Source organism: Schistocerca cancellata, chromosome 7 (assembly GCF_023864275.1).
Source record: "Schistocerca cancellata isolate TAMUIC-IGC-003103 chromosome 7, iqSchCanc2.1, whole genome shotgun sequence".
Taxonomy (NCBI): Eukaryota; Metazoa; Arthropoda; class Insecta; order Orthoptera; family Acrididae; genus Schistocerca; species Schistocerca cancellata.
The window spans coordinates 173,501,322-173,520,276 of record NC_064632.1 but is presented as its reverse complement, the minus strand read 5'-3'; the positions used below and the strand labels follow the sequence as shown (position 1 = coordinate 173,520,276).

General features: G+C 42.0%; 1 protein-coding gene across 5 annotated transcripts in view; it reads left to right on the top strand.

Annotated features, from left to right (window-relative positions):
- Positions 1–18,955, top strand: part of LOC126091907 (focal adhesion kinase 1) — a 752,716-nt gene that overhangs the window by 587,739 nt on the left and 146,022 nt on the right. For all 5 annotated transcript variants that reach the window (XM_049907213.1, XM_049907212.1, XM_049907215.1 and 2 more), the window contains 2 exons: positions 17,401–17,532; positions 17,768–17,899. In XM_049907213.1, coding sequence (XP_049763170.1) covers positions 17,401–17,532; positions 17,768–17,899 — 264 coding nt within the window. The remainder of the gene's footprint in view (positions 1–17,400; positions 17,533–17,767; positions 17,900–18,955) is intronic.

Genomic DNA, 18,955 nt, shown 5'->3' with positions numbered 1-18,955 from the left:
CTGGTCTCTACCCACAGTCTTCATTGGATGCTTGAGACCTCATAATGCTCAGTGTTTTAGCCGTTCTGGCGTAGTGAGAAAGACTTGACCGTTTTCTAGAGATTTTTATTGGTAAACAGAACGAAATAAACTTGATAAATTCTTTTTTTTTCTGGCGAAGAATGTAATTTAGACCTATAGACAGAAGTAAAACACTGTCGACTGTCGATAAGTCCAAGCGAAATCAGTAAATTCATATATCCTGGCCAAGTAAATTCAATGTTAGTTTGTATTGGTGAAGAGAACATTGAGGCGCTTAATTCTGTCATTGACATAAACGGCCGAAAATACGTCTGTCGCCGTGTTTAAAAAACTAACAGCGCCATTTATTGGTTCTTTGGTGTACTACCCCGCTATGATTAAACATGCGAACTACTAAGTTGAGCAGAAGAAAATCTTTAATTTTTTCGTGTTCCGATTTTAACGAAATAAACCCTACATGTTGCCTCAAGGTATCCCCAGTTTACCTGTGAAAACCTCATGAAAATTCGCTTAGTAGTTTTGGAAATTAGCGTGTCGAGACAGACCTACACGAAGTTATACAGCTTTACTATTAGTGTAGAAACCATGTGTTACAATGTATGATAATGTATGTTCTTATAGCAGTTTTGTTTTCACTTGTATTGCGTAGCATTTCAACTTTAAGTAAATTGCAGGAGGTTGTTGTTGTATCAATTATGATATAATGAAACAACATACTGTACTGCCTGTACTATCATAAAGGTCAGGGTTTGCGTCAGTAGCCTTCCGTAACAGCCCTCATTTGCAAGACATCTCAGACGCGCACCCTATGCAACCTGTCTAGCATTTGACAAACGTTTACTGAAGAAACCTTCAGCAGAATTTCCATAAGAAATCCATTTCGTCAACTGCTAAACATGCGACAATCAGACGAGTACGCGTGAAATGGTAGAGTTCAAGTCGCACAACTCAGGTACAGTGTGTTGTACCACTTGGCTTCCAGCGTGAGCCTTAATACTCCCTAGCAGTGCATGTCGCTTGCCGGTCCTGTGAAACGGAAGTCTTATTTTGTATGCTCTGTGCCACCTGCAGAGGTAAGTAGATTACGGTACGTGTCTCCGGCTTCCCTGATCCCACAGCTGTGCTCCAGTGAAAGTACAGGGACACAAGATGCTCTACAACACCAACTCTGATGAGAACGAAGTGCCCTGCAGGAAATATTTTACTGCAGAGCGAATAAATGACGGAACATCTCTGTTACAGCGATAGACAAAAAAATGCAAAGAAAAACTCAAATTACTCGGAAACGCTCAGTGTGGCTTTTTAAGTCAAAGTATCAAAAAACTAATATCACTTTTCGCTGTGTAATGTAAAGAACGACAAAAGAAAACGGGATAGTTTCGTGGCATTGGCGGACTAAGTGAAGGCTTTCCATAGAAGAAGACGTTGTTCATTCAGTCATCTCTTCAGTTAACTGTAAGCTCCTTCTCTTGTTATTCCCTCGCATTCTGGCACGCTTCTAAACACTCCCTTTCACACCACGAAACATTTGCTGGCCCATTCTCCAGGAACTATCAGTAATGAACTCGTAAAGTTACACAACAGTATAACGTGAAGAGGCAAAGAAACTGGTACACCTGCCTAATATCGTGTACGGGCCCCGCGAGCAAGCCGACCGAAGTGGCCGTGCGGTTAAAGGCGCTGCAGTCTGGAACCGCAAGACCGCTACGGTCGCAGGTTCGAATCCTGCCTCGGGCATGGATGTGTGTGATGTCCTTAGGTTAGTTGGGTTTAACTAGTTCTGAGTTCTAGGGGACTAATGACCTCAGCAGTTGAGTCCCATAGTGCTCAGAGCCATTTGAACCATTTTTGAACCCCGCGAGCACATAGAAGTGCCTCAACACTACGTGACATGGACTCGACTAACGTCTAGAGTCGTGCTGGACGGAACTGACACCATGAATACTGCAGGGCTGTCCATAAATCCGTTAAGAGTAGGAGGGGCAGTAGATCTCTTCTGGACATCACATTGCAAGGTATCCCAGATATGCTCAATAATGTTCATGTCTGGGAAGTTTGGTGGCCAGCGGAAGTGTTTAAACTCAGAAGAGTGTTCCTGGAGTCACTCTGTAGTAATTCTGGACGTGTAGGGTGTCGCATTGTCCTGTTGGAATTGCCCAAGTCCATCGGAATACACAAAGGACATGAATGAATGAAATCTCTGATGGTCCATCATGGACAGGGGACATCGACTGGTTAAGTAATTGTCAATTTCAATAAAATTCATCAACAGCCGTGTAACTTAAGATTTTATTTTATTTTGAAGGCTACCAGTTTCAGCATTTCACTCTGTCATCTTCAGACCCCTTATTCATCTCTCGAAATAAACGAAAATGTCATATAGAGCCGTAACACTCTGACTGTCGTGAATTCAACTCAAGCTGCTATCAACTCTTCGAATGAAGCACTACAGTAACGATTGAATACACGACATCCAAAGATTTATGGCTCTTTATGACATTTTTGTTTATTTGGAGAGATGCATATAGGGCCTAAAGATGGCGTAGTGATATGCAGCAACTGGTAGCCTTCAAAATAAAATAAAATAAAATAAAATAAAATCTTAAGTTACACGGCTGTTTGGTGAATTTCATTGACATTGTCAATGAATGGATGCAGGTGATCAGACAGGATGCTTACTTCCGTGTCACCTGCCAGAGTCGTTTCTAGACGTATCAGGGGCACCATATCACTGCAACTGCACACGCTCCACACAATTACAGAGCCTCCACCAGTTTGAATAGTCCGTGGATTCATGAGGTTATCTCCATACTCGTACTCGTCTATCCGCTCGATACAACTTGAAACGAGACTCGTACGACCAGCAACATGTTTGCAGTCATCAGCAGTCCAATGTCGGTGTTGACGGACCCAGGCGAGGAGTAAAGCTTTGTCTCGTGCAGTCTTCAAGGGTACACGAGTGGGCCTTCCACTCCGCAAGTCCATATCGACGATGTTTCGTTGAATGGTAAGCACACGGACACTTCTTGATGGCCCAGCATTGAAATCTGCAGCAATTTGCGCGAGGGTTGTACTCCTGTCACCTTGAACGATTCTCTTCAGTCGTCGCTGGTCCCGTTCTTGCCGGATCTTTTTCCGGCCGCGGCGATGTCAGAGATTAGATGTTTTACTGAATTCCTGATATTCGTGGTACACTCATGAAATGGTCGTACGAGAAAACCCCGCTTCATTGCTACTGATGCTGTGTCCCATCGCTCGTGCGCTGAATATAACACCACGTTCCTACTCACTTAAATCTTGATAACCTGCCATTTTAGCAGCAGTAACCGATCTCACAACTGCGCCAGACACTTGTCTCTTTATATAGGTGTTGCCGATCGCAGCGCCGTATTGTGCCTGTTTACATATCTCTGTATTTGAATAGGTATGCCTATACCAGTTTTTTTGGCGTTTGAGAGAAAACTACGTATATACGAGGTCTGTTAAAAAAATTCCGGAACATTCGTAATTTCGCGCGAATGGTATGTTGGAGCGAAAGACGGTTGGCATCCCTGCACGCGCCAGTATTTAATATCTAACTGCCGGAAGTTTCATTGTTGTACGTCTGATAGTTACTGTTCAGTGCTGTATTGAGTTGAACGATGGTCACGCAGTTTGCTAATTTCGAGACGGCAGAGTCAGAGAAGCAAAGTGTCTGCATTAAATTGTGCTTGAATCTCAAGAAAACCTGTACAGAGACACACCAAATGATGCAGAAAGTGTACGGTGATAAGTGCTTAACTCGTTCTTACGAATGGTTCACGCGCTTTAAAAATGGCCGGACGGAAGTTAAAGTAGACACTCGTCCAGGACGCCCTTCGACGCCGACCGAAGATGCTCATGTGAGGAACGTCAACGAAATTGCGCGTGCGAATCGAAGACTTACTGTCCGAGAGATTGCAGAGGAATGTATCATTTCAATTGGATCAGGTTACGAAATCCTGACACAGCATCTTGAAAAGCATCGTGTTACCGCCATCGTGTTCGTCCCACGGCTCATGACTGAAGACCGGAAAGACCTTCGTCTCGCTGTCTGTGGATCGCGCAAGTGAGAAAGAGATGTTCCTTACGAGAAATATAAATGGTGATGAGACGTGGTTTTACGGTTATGTTGTTGAGACCAAAGTTCAGTCTTCACAATGGGTTGGGAAATGTTAACAAAGACCAAAAAAAGCTCGTCAGGTCAGATGTCAAGGCCATGCTGATGGTTTTCTTTGACTTTGAAGGATTAGTTCATCATGAATTCGTGCCACAGAGGCAGACTGTTTATCGATGGTACTGTCGGGTCGTGTTGCGACGCCTGCGAAAAAATGCGAGAAGGAAACGGCCTGAAATGTGGCGAGAAAGTTCATGGCTCTTGCGTCACTATAACGCACGCGCACATTCATCCCTGTTGGTGCGTTATTAATGCACAAAAAAGGAAATCACCTTGTTGCTTCATCCTCCTTACTCTCCAGACCTAGCCCCTGCGGCCTTTATTTTATTTCTTAAGTTGAAAACCCCATTGAAAGAACGAAGATTTGCAACGATAGACGAGATAAAAGAAAATTCGCAGACGGCACGTCGCGCGATCCAGAAAGAGACGTATCAAGACTGCTTCCAGAAGTGAAAACGGCGTTGGGAGCGGTGACTTAATTGTAGAGAAGAATATTTCGAAGGAGACCTTGCAAAATAAGCAAAAGGTAAGCGTAGAAAAATTTTGTGGACAAAGTTCTGGACTTATTTGAACAGACCTCGTACTTACAGTATCTAACACGTTACTATAAAAATGAGACGTGTGTGACATATACAGGGTGTCAGAGGCATGTGATAATTAGTACTTTAATATGTACCCGCTTCAGTGTGTTAGTTGTTTTTTCTGTGCTTGTAACAGTCTTTATGCAAACACGTTACGTAATTTACTACCTTATGTTTCCTGCATGGTCGTAATTGAACCACTAAGCCCGTCAACATAGGCTAACCGTTTTGTGTCCACGCATCCACACTTCAACAACGGCCCTGCTGCCCAGGGGAAAATTGCATCAGTGGCTATCTCTTGCCACATGTACTTGGAGGTACCAACCAATCTAAAAAAATACTGCTCGTAATAGCTATAATTATTGATCTGCAAATGAAGTAAATAGTGATGTCATGTTGTTCAGCACACAGTCCTCAGACACCAATAGAAATATCTGCGCTTATACCACTACCACCTTGTATAGTTCACATATTTTAAGCGCCAGTACCTGTACAGTGGTTCTTTGATGATGATATGTGTACCATCGCCTTTTATATTTCTCTATTATAATTTGTTGTTCTTGTCGTCTTCAGCCAGAAGATTGGTTTGAGGCAGGTCTTCATGCTAGCCCATCCTGTGCAAGCCTCTTCATTTCTGAGTAACTACTGCTACACGCACCTACCTTTTTATCATATTAAAGTCGCCGTCACCCTCTACAGTTTTAACCCCCACACTTCCTTTAATTATCAAATTGTCAGTTAGTTGACGCCCCCGGATGTGTCCCATCAACCAATCCCTTTTTGTACTCAGATTGTGCCATAAGTTTCTTTTTCTCCACAATTCGATTCAGTACCTACTCATTTGTTCGATCTACCAGTCTCATCTTCCGTATGTTTTGTAGCACACGTTTCAAAAGATTCTTTCTTCTTCTTGTCTAAGTTGCCTATTATCTGCGTTTCACTTCCACGCAAAGCTTCACTGCAGACAAATACTTTCAGAAAAGGCTTCCTAACTTTTAAATTTATGTTAGATATTAACAAACTCCTCTTTTACGGAAATGCTTTTTTTTTCTTTTGCCACTCAACATGCTTTCCCTACTTCGATCATCATCAATTATTTCTGCCCAGCTACCAAACTCACGTAATACTTTTAGTGTTTCTTTTCCTAACCAAATTTCCTCAGCAAAAACTGATTTAATTCGACTAAATTCCATTATCCTTGTTTTACTTTCGTTGCTGTTCATCTTATAAATTCCTTTCAAGGCACTATCCATTCCTTTCAGTTGCTATTCCAAGTCCTCACCCGTCTCTGACAGAGTTACAATGTCATCGGTAAACTGCAAAGTTTTTATTTCTTCTCCTTGAACTTTTATTCTCTTTTCAAATGTCTGCTCGATTTTCTCTACAGACTGAATAAAATCGGGAATAGGCTAAAACCATGTCTCACTTCCTTCTCAACCACTGCGTCCCATTCAGGACTTTCGACTCGTGTAACTGCACCCTGGTTTCTGTGCAAGTTGAAAAACAAAGTTCTAACTTGTAGGGACTGTACTACCTGGAGTGTTACTTTATATCTCCAGGACCCAAATTTATCTGCCCCAACGTTGGTTACTACCAGTTTCTCCATTTTTCTATAAATATTTTGTTTCAATATTTTGAAACCATAACTTAATAAACTGATGGTTTGGTAGTATTCACATCTGTCAGCAACCGCCTTCTTCGGAATTGTAGTTTTCTCATGGCTGGCTAATTGTGCTCAAGTTTATTTCTCTTATACAGAATATGTATTCCTTCTACCATCGAGTGTTCCCTTCTTTGCTTGATACTGACTTGCAACCTGGGCTCTTGATACTCATACAGCTGCGTTTCTTTTCATCGAAGGTCTATTTAATTTTCCTATACGTGCCACCTGTCTTTCCCCTAGACGCTTGCTTCTACAGCCACACGTTTCTTGCCTATCCATTCCTGCTTAACCGTTTAGCGTTTTCTGTCACTCTCTTTCTATAGACGCGTGCATCCCTTTCTGCTTGCTTCATTAGCAACATTTTTATATTTTCTTCTTCGTCAGTTCAGTATCTCCTGTGCTATTCAAGAATTCCTAATGGGTCTTCTCTTTTTATCAATGTTATTCGCCTTCCGTATTTCATTTCCCTCTTCTATTGTATTCCTTTGTCCCGCTTCAGCCCAGCATTGCCTGGTGCTCCCTCCGAATTTCTCACCAGCCTCTAGTTCTTTCAACTTATCCAGCTCCCCTGTCCTTAATTCACTCCCATTTTGGTATTTCTTCAGTTTCAATCTTCCGTTCATAACCAATAAATTGTGGCCAGAGTCGACATTGCCCCTCGAAAGGTCTAACAGTTTAAAATCTGGTTCTGAAATCTCGATCATACCGTTATATAAATCAGTCTGGAACCTCATTGTGTCTCCAGGTCAGTTCTGCGTATACTATTTTCTTTCATGACTCTTAACTGTGGTTAAATTACGCTTTGTGCCAGATTGTACCAGGTGACGTCCTCCTACATGCCTCTCCCCCACCCCATATTCTGCTATTTTTATTTCCGTTAATTCTCCTACTATCCAATTCCAGTCTCCCATTACAATTAAGTTTTCGTCTTCAGCGAATAATTTCTTTTATCTGATCTCACATTCTTTCGATCTCTTCGTCATATGCGAAGCTAGATGACGTGTAACCTTATGCTACTGTGTTAAGTGTGGGCTTAGTGTCTGTCTTGGCTACAATAATACGTTCACGCAGCTGTTCATTGTAGCTGACGAATATCCCTGTTTTCTTGTTCATTGTTAGACCCACTCCTGCGTTACCCCTGTTTCATTTTGTGTTGACAACCCTGTACCGACTTGACCAAATAATGTTGTTCCTGCCACCCCAAGCCACTAATTCTCACTATACCTAACTACAACCTGTCCATTTCCCTTTCTAATTTCTTTAACCTACCTATTCGATTAAGATATTTAACATTCCACGCTCCGACCTGTAGAATGCCAGTTTTATTTTTCCTGATAACGTCGTCCTCCGGAGTAGTCACCACCGTGAAATTCGGATGGGGGACTATTTTATCTGCGAGGATGCCGTCATGTTTAAGCCATGCATTAGAGATGCATACATTCGGGAAGAAACTAACAGCTGTAGTTTTCCCCTGCATGTTTTTGTCTTGATGATAACTGGTCTTCGGAGGTACTTTCAACGTTGCTCTGTTAAGTGATTGACTGTGTACTTGAGTCTGCCGGCGTTAACGTTGTTTAGAGCAGAGACTGTGTACTTGAGTCTGCCGGCGTTAACGTTGTTTAGAGCAGAGAATTGTTGTTGTAGTCTGACCTGGCCTTGAAAAGGCAGCCTAGGTTCATTTTGCATCGGATTGTTCGGGCCATAAGATGTTTGTGGCTGCGATTGTGACGTGTGGTAAAGCTAGCCCACAAACAGCCGTGCCAGCGCTTGTAACAATAGCCTTAATCGTCTCTGAAGAACGGAAGTGTGGCTGAAATCGTAGAGACGGAGTTGACCAGTATACATGGAAGAGTGAGAATTTTGAAGCTGAAACAGAAGACTGAGTGCCCTGGCGTATGCGTTGTGGAAATGGGAAGCGCAGACCTCTCAGAGTCCAAGGGACCGCGGTGTTTACCTCGGACAGGTGTCGGGGGTCCCAGTGTTGTTGGGTAGGCGCGTGTCTGCACTGCTACTGTGGGGATCTGTAACTTGCTGGGGTCGGGGGCGGGGGGAGGCGGAGAAAAGGGGCGACACCATCACCGCAAATGGGCGGAGCGACGTCTTAATGACGGTGTAGGCAGTGGGCGATAGGGGCGGTTTACAAGGGTGGCGCGTAACCCGATAAGTTAATGTAAACAGGCCACTGGAAAGGGGGGGGGGGGGGGTCGTTTTGCAGAACGAGACGACGAGGGAGTGCGCGGGCCCATCACTGTTTAGTGCAGCAGTAATCGAGTGCCAGATGACGAAATCGAAAAAGCTACGGACCAGCAGAAGTTAAAACTACCAAGACAACACCTAGATGTGAAGATCTTGACCATTGTAACAGAGATCCACAATGAGCGTATGATGGTGTAAGTGTTGGTGGTGGTGGTGGTGGTGGTGGTGGTGGTGGTCGTGGTGGAGAGAATTATGAAACTTATCAATGACTAAAATTGTATTCTCCGTTGTGTTTCCACTGACAAGAGTCCTGACGTCGCGATAGCAAAGCAAGCAATTAATTTCTTAATTCTTTTTTAGGCCTAACAAAGTTCGTAAAAGCGTACCTCTGTTTTAGGCAGAGAGAGAGAATACGAAGATGGGCGACATAGATGAATCTATTTTCATAATAAGTAGACTGTGAAAATCTTCTAGTCAAGTTTTTCGGTGCATGTCATGATTTATTTCACTCGCCCTCTTCTATTAGCACACATGACAATGACTCTATCCTCTAAACGCTTTGACGGTCATATCGTCGTCGCAATTTTCATTAACTAATTCAGTCATTAATTAATTCATTCATTCATTCATGGTGTTCTTTAGACCCCATCAAGAAGGAGAATCCTCACGGACGTGGAACGAATTGAGGTATATGTTAACATAAGAGAAAGACATCACAGAAAATTAATCTGTATATTGTATCTGTCGCTATACTGCTTAACACTATTCGTGCTTACGCCAGCTAAATTTAACAGATAAAACGTGTAACAAAATGGTGCATCCTGTTTTTGCTATGCATCTACAAGTACTGAGTCTTGTTTACAATAGACTATTACTTGTCGTACAGCTTTATATGAACATGGCTACTTAATATTTAGCTAGCAGAACTTTTTAAGCCGGCGGGAAGTGGCCGAGCAGTTCTAGGGGCTACAGTCTGGAACCGCGCGACCGCTACGGTCGCAGGGTCGAATCCTGCCTCGGGCATGGATGTGTGTGGTGTCCTTAGGTTAGTTAGGTTTAAGTAGTTCTAAGTCTAGGGGACTGATGACCTCAGATGTTAAGTCCGATAGTGCTCAGAGCCATTTGAACCATTTTTTTGAACTTTATAATCTCTGAATCTCGAGATATTCCGATAATTTGTATAAAGAGTGACTTTTGGGTCAGCTCCCAAACTCCGTTCGTGAAGCACCACGATAGCAAAAGTTTGTTTGTGTATTATATTACGATCTTCTAAGTAGAAGCGAGTTGCTTATTTAGCTCCGTCTATGTGTTTTTGTATCTTACCCTTAAATTTCTCGCGTGTTTGGGACGGGGACTGTGAATACTGTGTTCAGATGCGAGCTGAGTTGGAGATCTATCGCTCACAGCCCCAAGCGTTGCTGGCTTCGGTCACGCAGCTCGAGGCTGGTACCAGTGGCATCACTCTCTGGGGCCGGACGTGGTGATCCACAGGGACATCCAGTACATCCCACGCGTCCCCCAGTCGGTCCACTGCTGTGTCGCCTCGCTTAGTGCCCGCACTGAGGTTTACCACTCATCGGTGGTCGAGGGGGAGGTCGTTTAGAGTTGTCACAGGCAGCTAAAGACTTTCCAAGGGGCTCATCGAAAGGCCATCCCAGTTTGTCTGACAAACAGGTTACATGCGCTACCTGTGGCTGATCCTGAGCCACAGGCAATGGCCTGTCCTGTTTCAGAGGAAGCCTTTCGGACTGTAAGGTCCGGGCAGTCACAGAAGGTGGATTACTGGTAGGTAGTTGGGACCTCCAGTGTTAGGAGCGTAATGGAGCCAAGGAGGGGACGGCGTTCAGTGTGCAATGTGTGTGCATTCTGAGGACTGTCATCCGGGATGTGGAACAGATCCTTCCGTATACCATGAAGAGTACAGGGCGCAGCCAACTGCTCGTTGTGGCTCACGTCTACACTAACGATGTGTGTCGCTTTGGATCGGAAGAGATTCTCCCCGGTTTCAGGCGGCTATCTCAAGTGGTAAACACTGCTAGTCTTGCTTGCGAGGTGAAGACAGGGCTCTCCATCTTTGTAGCATCGTCGGCAGGACCTACTGCCGAATTTTGGTACGGAGCCGAGTGGAGGGTCTGAATCAAAGGCTCCTGCGGTTCTGCGACCGTGTAGGCTGCATAGGCCATAGGGTGGGATCTACTTAATAGGTCAGGAGTCTTTTACACGCGGGATGTGGCTACGCGGGTAGAGCGTGCTGTTTGGAGTGGACTCGGCAATTTTTTAATTGCATTGCCTCGGGAAACGACAAGGAGGACTTTGGTCTCATAGGATGGATGCCAAACACAGGGCGAGGTAGATATAGCAACAATCGGTATTGTAGCTGTAAATTGTCGTAGCTGAGCCGGGAAGAACCAGAACTCCAAGCACTAACAGAAGGCACTGAAGCCCAAATCCTTAAAGGAAATGAAAGCTGGCTATATCCAGTGATAAGTTCAGCCGAAATTTTTTCAGAGAACGTAATAGTGTTCAGAAGGTGTAGATTAAATACAGTTGGTGGTGGCGCGTTTGTTCTACATTTACATGATTACTCAGCAGTTCATAATCAAGTACCTGGCAGAGGATTCATAGACTCACCTTCAAGCTATTTATCTACAGCTCCATTCTCGAACTGCGCGCGGGGAAAATGAGCACTTAAATCTTTCTGTGCAAGCTCTGGTTTCTCTTCTTTTGTCATGACACTCATTTCTTCCTATGAAGGTGGTCGCCAACAGAATATTTTGTCAATCGGAGGAGAAAGTTGGTGATTCAGATTTCACTGCCCTTCCTGGGACTTTTTCTATGTCCTCCGTCTGACCGACCTGATGCGGATCCCACACCACACAAATGGTTCAAATGGCTCTGAGCACTATGGGACTTAACATCTGAGGTCATCAGTCCCCTAGAACTTATAACTACTTAAACCTAACTAACCTAAGGACATCACACACATCCATGCCCGAGGCAGGATTCGAACCTGCGACTGTAGCGGTCGCGCGGTTCCAGACTGAAGCGCCCACACCACACAGCAGTACTTCAGAAGAGCGGACAAGCGTGATGTAAGCAGTCTTTTTAGTAGACCTGTTGCATTTTCCAAGTGTTCTGTCAATAAATCGCAGTCTTTGGTTTGCCTTCCCCACAACATTGTGTATGTGCTTGTTCCAATTCAAGCTATTTGTAATTGTAATCCCTAAGTATTTAGTTGAATTTACAGTCTTTAGATTTGTGTGATTTATCGTGGAACCGAAATTTAGCGGATTTATTTTATTACTCACGTGGATGAATTCACACTTTTCGTAATTTAGGGTCAATTGCCACTTTTCGCACCATACACTTGCAATTACGGCAATTTACAACTACAATGTCGATTGTTGCTGTATCTACCTCGTCCTGTGTTTGGCATCTTATGTTGTAATGAAATCGAAGTTGACAGTTCTTGTGAGTTAGAAATAAATTAGTAATTGATTTCTTTTACCGAACATGTGACTCTAGTGATACAGTTGCTGAACAGGTCAAAACTGCTTTAGACACCTCACTCATACTCGCTTGACGAAAAATCCGTACATAAAGCATGGGAAGTTACGCAGGTCACTCCACGAGATAGGTAGTAGAAGGTAATTCACAGAGTTCTAGACCCGTATTACTAACATCGATATGTATTAGGATTTTGGAACATTTAAACCGTGTTCGAAGGAAAAAAACTAACTAATAACACACTGCCACCACGGATATAGAAAAAAAATCTGTCTTGTGAGAAACAGCTGGTTTTTTATTCGCACGAAGTAAGGACTGCTATCGGCAGAGGACATCAAATTGATTCCATACATCCAGATTTCCACAGACTTTTGACACATAATCATGTTAGTTGTGCAACTGGCTTGGTGATTTTCTGTCAGAAAGATCTCAGTTCGTAATAATTGGCGGGAATCCATCGCGTGAAACAGAAGTGATATTGTGGTATCCCAAGGTTATAGGCCCTCTGCTGTTCCTTATCTACAGCGTGATTCACGAAGATGTGCAAATATTTTAATATGTTGTTCTACAAGTAAAACTAAAGAACAAAGGTCATATAAATGTAAGTCCTCAAATGTTTAGTTACGGCTAAGAAAAGATTTTGCCTGAAATTTGGCAACTTCGCTAATATGAAGACATCGCAAAACTGTATGAGGTTAAAGTAAAGCACGATTTCCATTTATTTTGTTGTTAGAGGTTTGATGAATCTAATAAAACATGTCCCAGGCGTGTATCTGGAGAAATTTTCCAGAACGTCCAGAGAAGTAAAGATAATTATACAAGTAAATTTGTTTATTTTCCATTAAGAATTTAGAAACGTTTATGTCATTGTTGGCTACCGTTAGTGGGTTGTTTATGTCGAGTTAGTTTTCTGCATTGTCCAGTGAAAGAACATAACAGCAGTGTATTTAAGTGAAACTACATAGTAACTTGTATTTTGTAAATTATTTATGAAATAGGAATGGCGCTACACGTCTGTGGCCACCCAGATCGTCCCATTTAACACCAATGTATTTTTGTGTATGGGGATGGATGAAAGACATAGTTTATAAGGACAAAGTCAATACACGTGAGGAATTACTTGCTTTTGATTTAACATGAATTCACGTGTGCTATGGTATTAATAAAAGCAGACTATCAGACGCATTAATAAAGTTTCAGTTAACGTTATTACCATCATTTTTCCAAAATTAAATTCTCTACAACTGTTGAAAACTTTGTGAGATTATCTGGAATTTAAAAAACTAATTGCGCCAAGTAGATATTAAATTAAAAATTTTGCGAAATTTCTTCTTTGCTTCACTGGGTGTTCTGGAAAACTACTGCAGATACACGCCTGGAACATGTTTTGTTAGTTTCACCAAATCAAATCAATAACAACAAAATATATGGAAATCGTGCTTTACTTTAACCTCGTACAGTTTTGCAATGGCTTCATACTAGCGAAGTTGCTAAATTTTAGGCAAAATCTTTTATTAGCCGTAGCTCTGTAACAAAACATTTGCGGACCTATGTTTTTATGAAGTTTTTTCGTTAGTTTTTAACTTATAGAATAACATATTAAAATATTTGCATATCTTCGTGAATCACCCCGTATATGAACGATTTAGGTGACACCAGAGCAGACATCTAAGATTGTTTGCAGGTGATGCTGTCGTTTAACATATTGTGAACTTGTCAGAAGATCAAAACGAATTACAAAGTGATTTATCCAAGATAGCAGCATAGTGTGAAAAGTGGCAGTTGACCCAGAACAATAAAAAGTGTGACGTCCTCCACATGAATACTAAAAAAAAAAAAAAAAAAAAATGTAAAATTTTGGTTACAAGGTAAATAATACAAATTTACACATTGTCAATTCAACTAAATTGCTAGGGATTACAATTACGAACAACTTAAACTGGAATCATCACATAGAAAACATTGTGCGGATGGCGAACAAAAGACTGCATTCAGTGGCAGAATACTTCGAAGATCCAACAGATCTACCGAAAAAACTACCTGCACTGTGCTTGTCCGTTCTCTTCTGGAGAATCGCTGTGCGATCTTTTCCAGATAACATTGCCAGAAGACAATGAAAAGGTCCAAAGAGAGGCTATTTGTATTATCGCGAAATGGGAGTGTGTGTGTCACGGTTATGATAAGCGAGTTAGGGTGGCAATCATTAAAACAAGGACTTCTTCATTGCGGAGACCTTCTCACGAAATGTCAATCACCAACTTTCTCGTCGCAAAACGAAAATTGTTTGTAGACTCAGGTGTACATAGGGAGAAATGACAATCGTGATAAAATAAGGTAAATCCGACATCGCACAGAAAAATTTAGGTGTTCATTTTTCCTTCTTGCTATTCGAGAGTGGAAATCGAGCTACAGTTGAAAAAGGTTTTACGAAACAGGCACCTGGCACATAGATATGAATTGCAGATTAATAATGTAGATGTAAACGAAGATCGTAGTCATAATGATATTTTTGGCCCAGAGAAGTTACAAGACCACTCTTGTCCTCTATATGCATTCTATACTTATACGATCTGATGCATTGGGCGGGCAGCAATCTGCGACTGTTTGCTAATGACACCGTAGTGTACGGGAAGCTGTCGCCATTTAGTGACTAGGACGAAACAGCATGATGTAGAATTTCTGTTTGGTGTGATGAATGACTGCCTGCTCCATGTAGAAAGATGTAAGTGCAGAAGAGTAGGAAAAACACTCCTGTAATGTTTGAATACATTATTAGTGCTATGCTGCTTGATGCAGTCACTTCGATTAAATATCTTGGCATAACGTTGCAAAGTGATATGAAACAGAAAGATGTAGGTAACAGGAAAGTGATAGTCGACTTTGGTTTATTGGGAGAATACTAGGAAAGTGCAGCTTCTATAGTGAGTACTGCTCAAGCGTTTGGGATCCCCAACAGATCAGATTAAAGAAAGACATCAAAGCAGTCCAGAGGCGTGTTGCTATATTTGTTACCAGTAGGTTTGATCAACATGCTCCACGAACTCAAATGGGAATCCCTGGAGGGAAGATGACGGTCATTTCGCAAAACATTGTTGAGAAAATTTAGAGAACTCGCGTCTGTGGCTGACTCCAGAACGATTCTACAGCTGCCAAAAGTAAGGTCTGTAAAGACAAGAGAAACTGGGGCTCGTGCAGAGATGTATAGATAATCATTTTTACCTTACTACAAATCCGCAAATGGAACTGTGTAGGGAATGACTGGTTGTGGTACAAGGTACTATCCACCACGCAACATATCATCGTTTGCAGAGTATGTAGATAGATTTATATGTAGATGTACAGAAGATATATTTAAGTGTGCATTCCACAATTTCAGTTACTGATCAATCAAAATGTTTAACTGATGTTGTGTCAGACCTCCTTTTGCCCAACTTGTGCAGCAACTCGCACTCGACATGGTGTGGACTCAAGTCGTTGGAAGTCCCCTGCAGAAATACTGAGCCATGCTGCCTCTGTAGTCGTCCATAGTTGTGCAAGTGTTGTCAGTGTGGGATTTTGTGTTCAAACTGACCTCTCAATTAGGTCCAGTAAATCTTCAATGGAATTCATGTCAGATGATTTATGTGACCGAATTATTCACACGAATTGTCCACAATGTTCTTCAAACTAATGGTGAAGAATTGTGGCCCAGTGACATGGTGCGTTGTCATCCATAAAAATTCCATCATTGTTTAGGGACATGAACTACATGAATAGCAGCCCAGGGAAGTTACAAGACCACTCTTGTCCTTCCAGGGATCCGAACATAACCATTTCCAGTCAATGATCAGTTCACATGGGCCAGCCCATTCCATGTAAACACAGCACACTCCGTTATGGAGCCCGCATCTCGTGGTCGTGCGGTAGCGTTCTCGCTTCCCACGCCCGGGTTCCCGGGTTCGATTCCCGGCGGGGTCAGGGATTTTCTCTGCCTCGTGATGGCTGGGTGTTGTGTGCTGTCCTTAGGTTAGTTAGGTTTAAGTAGTTCTAAGTTCTAGGGGACTTATGACCACAGCAGTTGAGTCCCATAGTGCTCAGAGCCATTTGAACCATTCCGTTATGGAACGACCACCAGCTTACACAGACCCTTGTTGACAAGTTGTCTTGTGTCTGTACCACACTCAAACCCTATCATCAGCTCTTATCAACTGAAATCTGTACTCATCTGAATACAACATGGTTTTTTTAATTGTCTAGAGCCCAACTGATATGGGTATGAGCCCAGGAGAGGCAGTGCAGCTGATGATGTGCTGTTGACAGAAGACGCACTAATGTCGGTCATCTGCTGCCATTGCCCTTTAACGCCAAATATCACCGCACTGCACTGTCCTAATGGATACATTCATAATGTGCCCTACATTGATTTCTGCAGTAATTTCACATAGTGTTACTTGTCTGTTAGCACTGACAACACTATGTAAATGCCATGTAAATGCCACTGCGCTCGGTTGTTAAGTGAAAGCCATTGGCCACTGTGTTCTCCATGGTAAGAGGTAATACCTGAAATTTGCTATTCTCAGCACACACTTGATACTGTGGATCTTGGACTGTTGCATTCCCTAACGGTTTCCAAAATGGAATATCCCATGTGATAGCTCCAACTACCATTCTGCATTGAAAGCCTCTTAATACCCATCACATGGCCATAATCCCACCAGAATCCTTTTCAAATTAATTGCTTGCATACAAATTCCAGCTCTGCCAATACACTGCCCTTTCATACCTTGTGTTCGCGATACTACTGCCATTCGTATATGTGTATATCGCTATCTAGTGACTTTTGTCACCTCATTCCATAATTGTTCTTCTTTGGTACAGATGGTCTGAGAATAGTCAGTATGTGTTTGAGATCGATTGTCAAAATAAATGTAAATGTAGTTGCTTGCGTCTGTTGCAAGATGCACTTTCTGCTCAGCACAGCCTACAGAAAATATTTTGCTCCATAAACACATTTCTTGAATGACATGTAGAAGGAAAGAGACACATAGGAAGGTAAAAGAATTCAGCTCTCAGATGACATGAAAGAATGTCATAAATGCAGTGTCTGAAAAAAATAGTAATGTACTATTAGAAGCATTGACAGGAAACATGTATTTGCAGAACGCACAACAATTGAACTAGAGAAAATCTCTGAAAAAGCTAGTGTGTCACTTCTTTGAAAGCATCAGAAAAGAAAGGTTATTGTTTTGTGATTTCAGGGCATCATATCACTGGTTACCAGCCGGCTTGCTAGTGGTGAAAGAGCATGCCAGAACATGTATGCTATGCGTCTTGTCCACCCGCCATCAGGGGAGGTGTTTTGGTTACACCAGGACACTACAATGTACCAAGTGAGAAAACTTGCTTCACCTTTGTGACCATACTTAATTTTTGTTGTACTGATGTGATGCAAATGAAATAATAATTGTAATCCTTACTTGGTATTCCTGTGCTAGATTTCTATGTTTTCTGTAACAATATTTTGTGTTTAATTTACTGCCTATGTATTTGTTCACTGTATAACCTAACATTGTTTTTAATGCTCATCAAATGTGCATGTACTTAATGTTAATTTTCAATTTTTAGGTTCAAGAAAAGTACGAGTACCAGCACCCACATTCAGAATGGCGGTACGAGCTGCGGGTGCGCTACCTTCCAGACAATCTGAATGAGTTGTACGAGAAGGATCGTGTTACCTTTGCATTTTATTATGATCAGGTAGTGAACTATTATATGTATTCAAATACAGCTTTACTTTATCAAAAACTGGTTTTTAAAGACTTATCTGTGATGCATTCTACTGTCCCAAATTACTACAAGACCTCTAGCAGTAGGCACACTGTTCTGATATACACAAACTAGCATTTTTTTTCTCTAGAGACCTGGAGTTCAGAAATGAAGAAAGGCAGCAGTATTCAGTTTTGAAGTTGTACTGCTTGCACTTTTGTTGCGAATAGAGTGCAGCTTTTCAGTATAGTGTATGAATCTACTAAATATTATTTGAATACTCTTTTGCAAGGTAGAATCCTTGAAGGCATTGAAGTGCATCAGGCACAGACTGATCTCAGTGGTGTTGACTGAGTGCGAGGTATCCTCTCGAGACTTTGCGAGGGTTTGAGAGGAATAGAAAATGTCAAGTCATAAGATGTTGTCAAAGAACAACTGCGGCACAACAGGATCAGTATCTTGCCTTAACTAAGTGAAAGTGCCAAACAGTTCTTTGCAGATATTATAGTTAACTAAGAAGTTGCAATTTTGCAACAAACTCTGCATCAGTAGCTCAAAGTGGTTGCTCTTTATGCCAGACATCAGCAGTGTTTGCTAGTTTTTTTATCATGTGTCAGTTAAAGAACTTTTGCAATTAGATATACTGGGCACTCTTGTTTGCCAGATGTTTTATGCTTAATCCTTACCGTATTCTGTAACCTTTCAAACATCCCAAAGATGGAATTTGATTATGCTTAAATTTTTGATACTTATAGGTGTGGCAGTTACCTCATTTTCAGATTTCTATTTTTCATACCATTTATATGAGTATAACATGTTTTTGACCTGGTATGTCATAACTGTTGTTCAGTAACATTTGTATCTGTGTCCTCCTCCTCCTCCTCCTCCTCCTCCTCCTCCTTTTTCAAGGACTCTCATATGCTGAAAGAATTGGGACTTCGGTAATAGTTTTCTACTACCTGCATTATCAATTTACCTGTCCATTCAACAAATATATAGCCTTCTCTTATTTTTTTTAATATACAAAGCTAGAGCTGTCATTGTTAC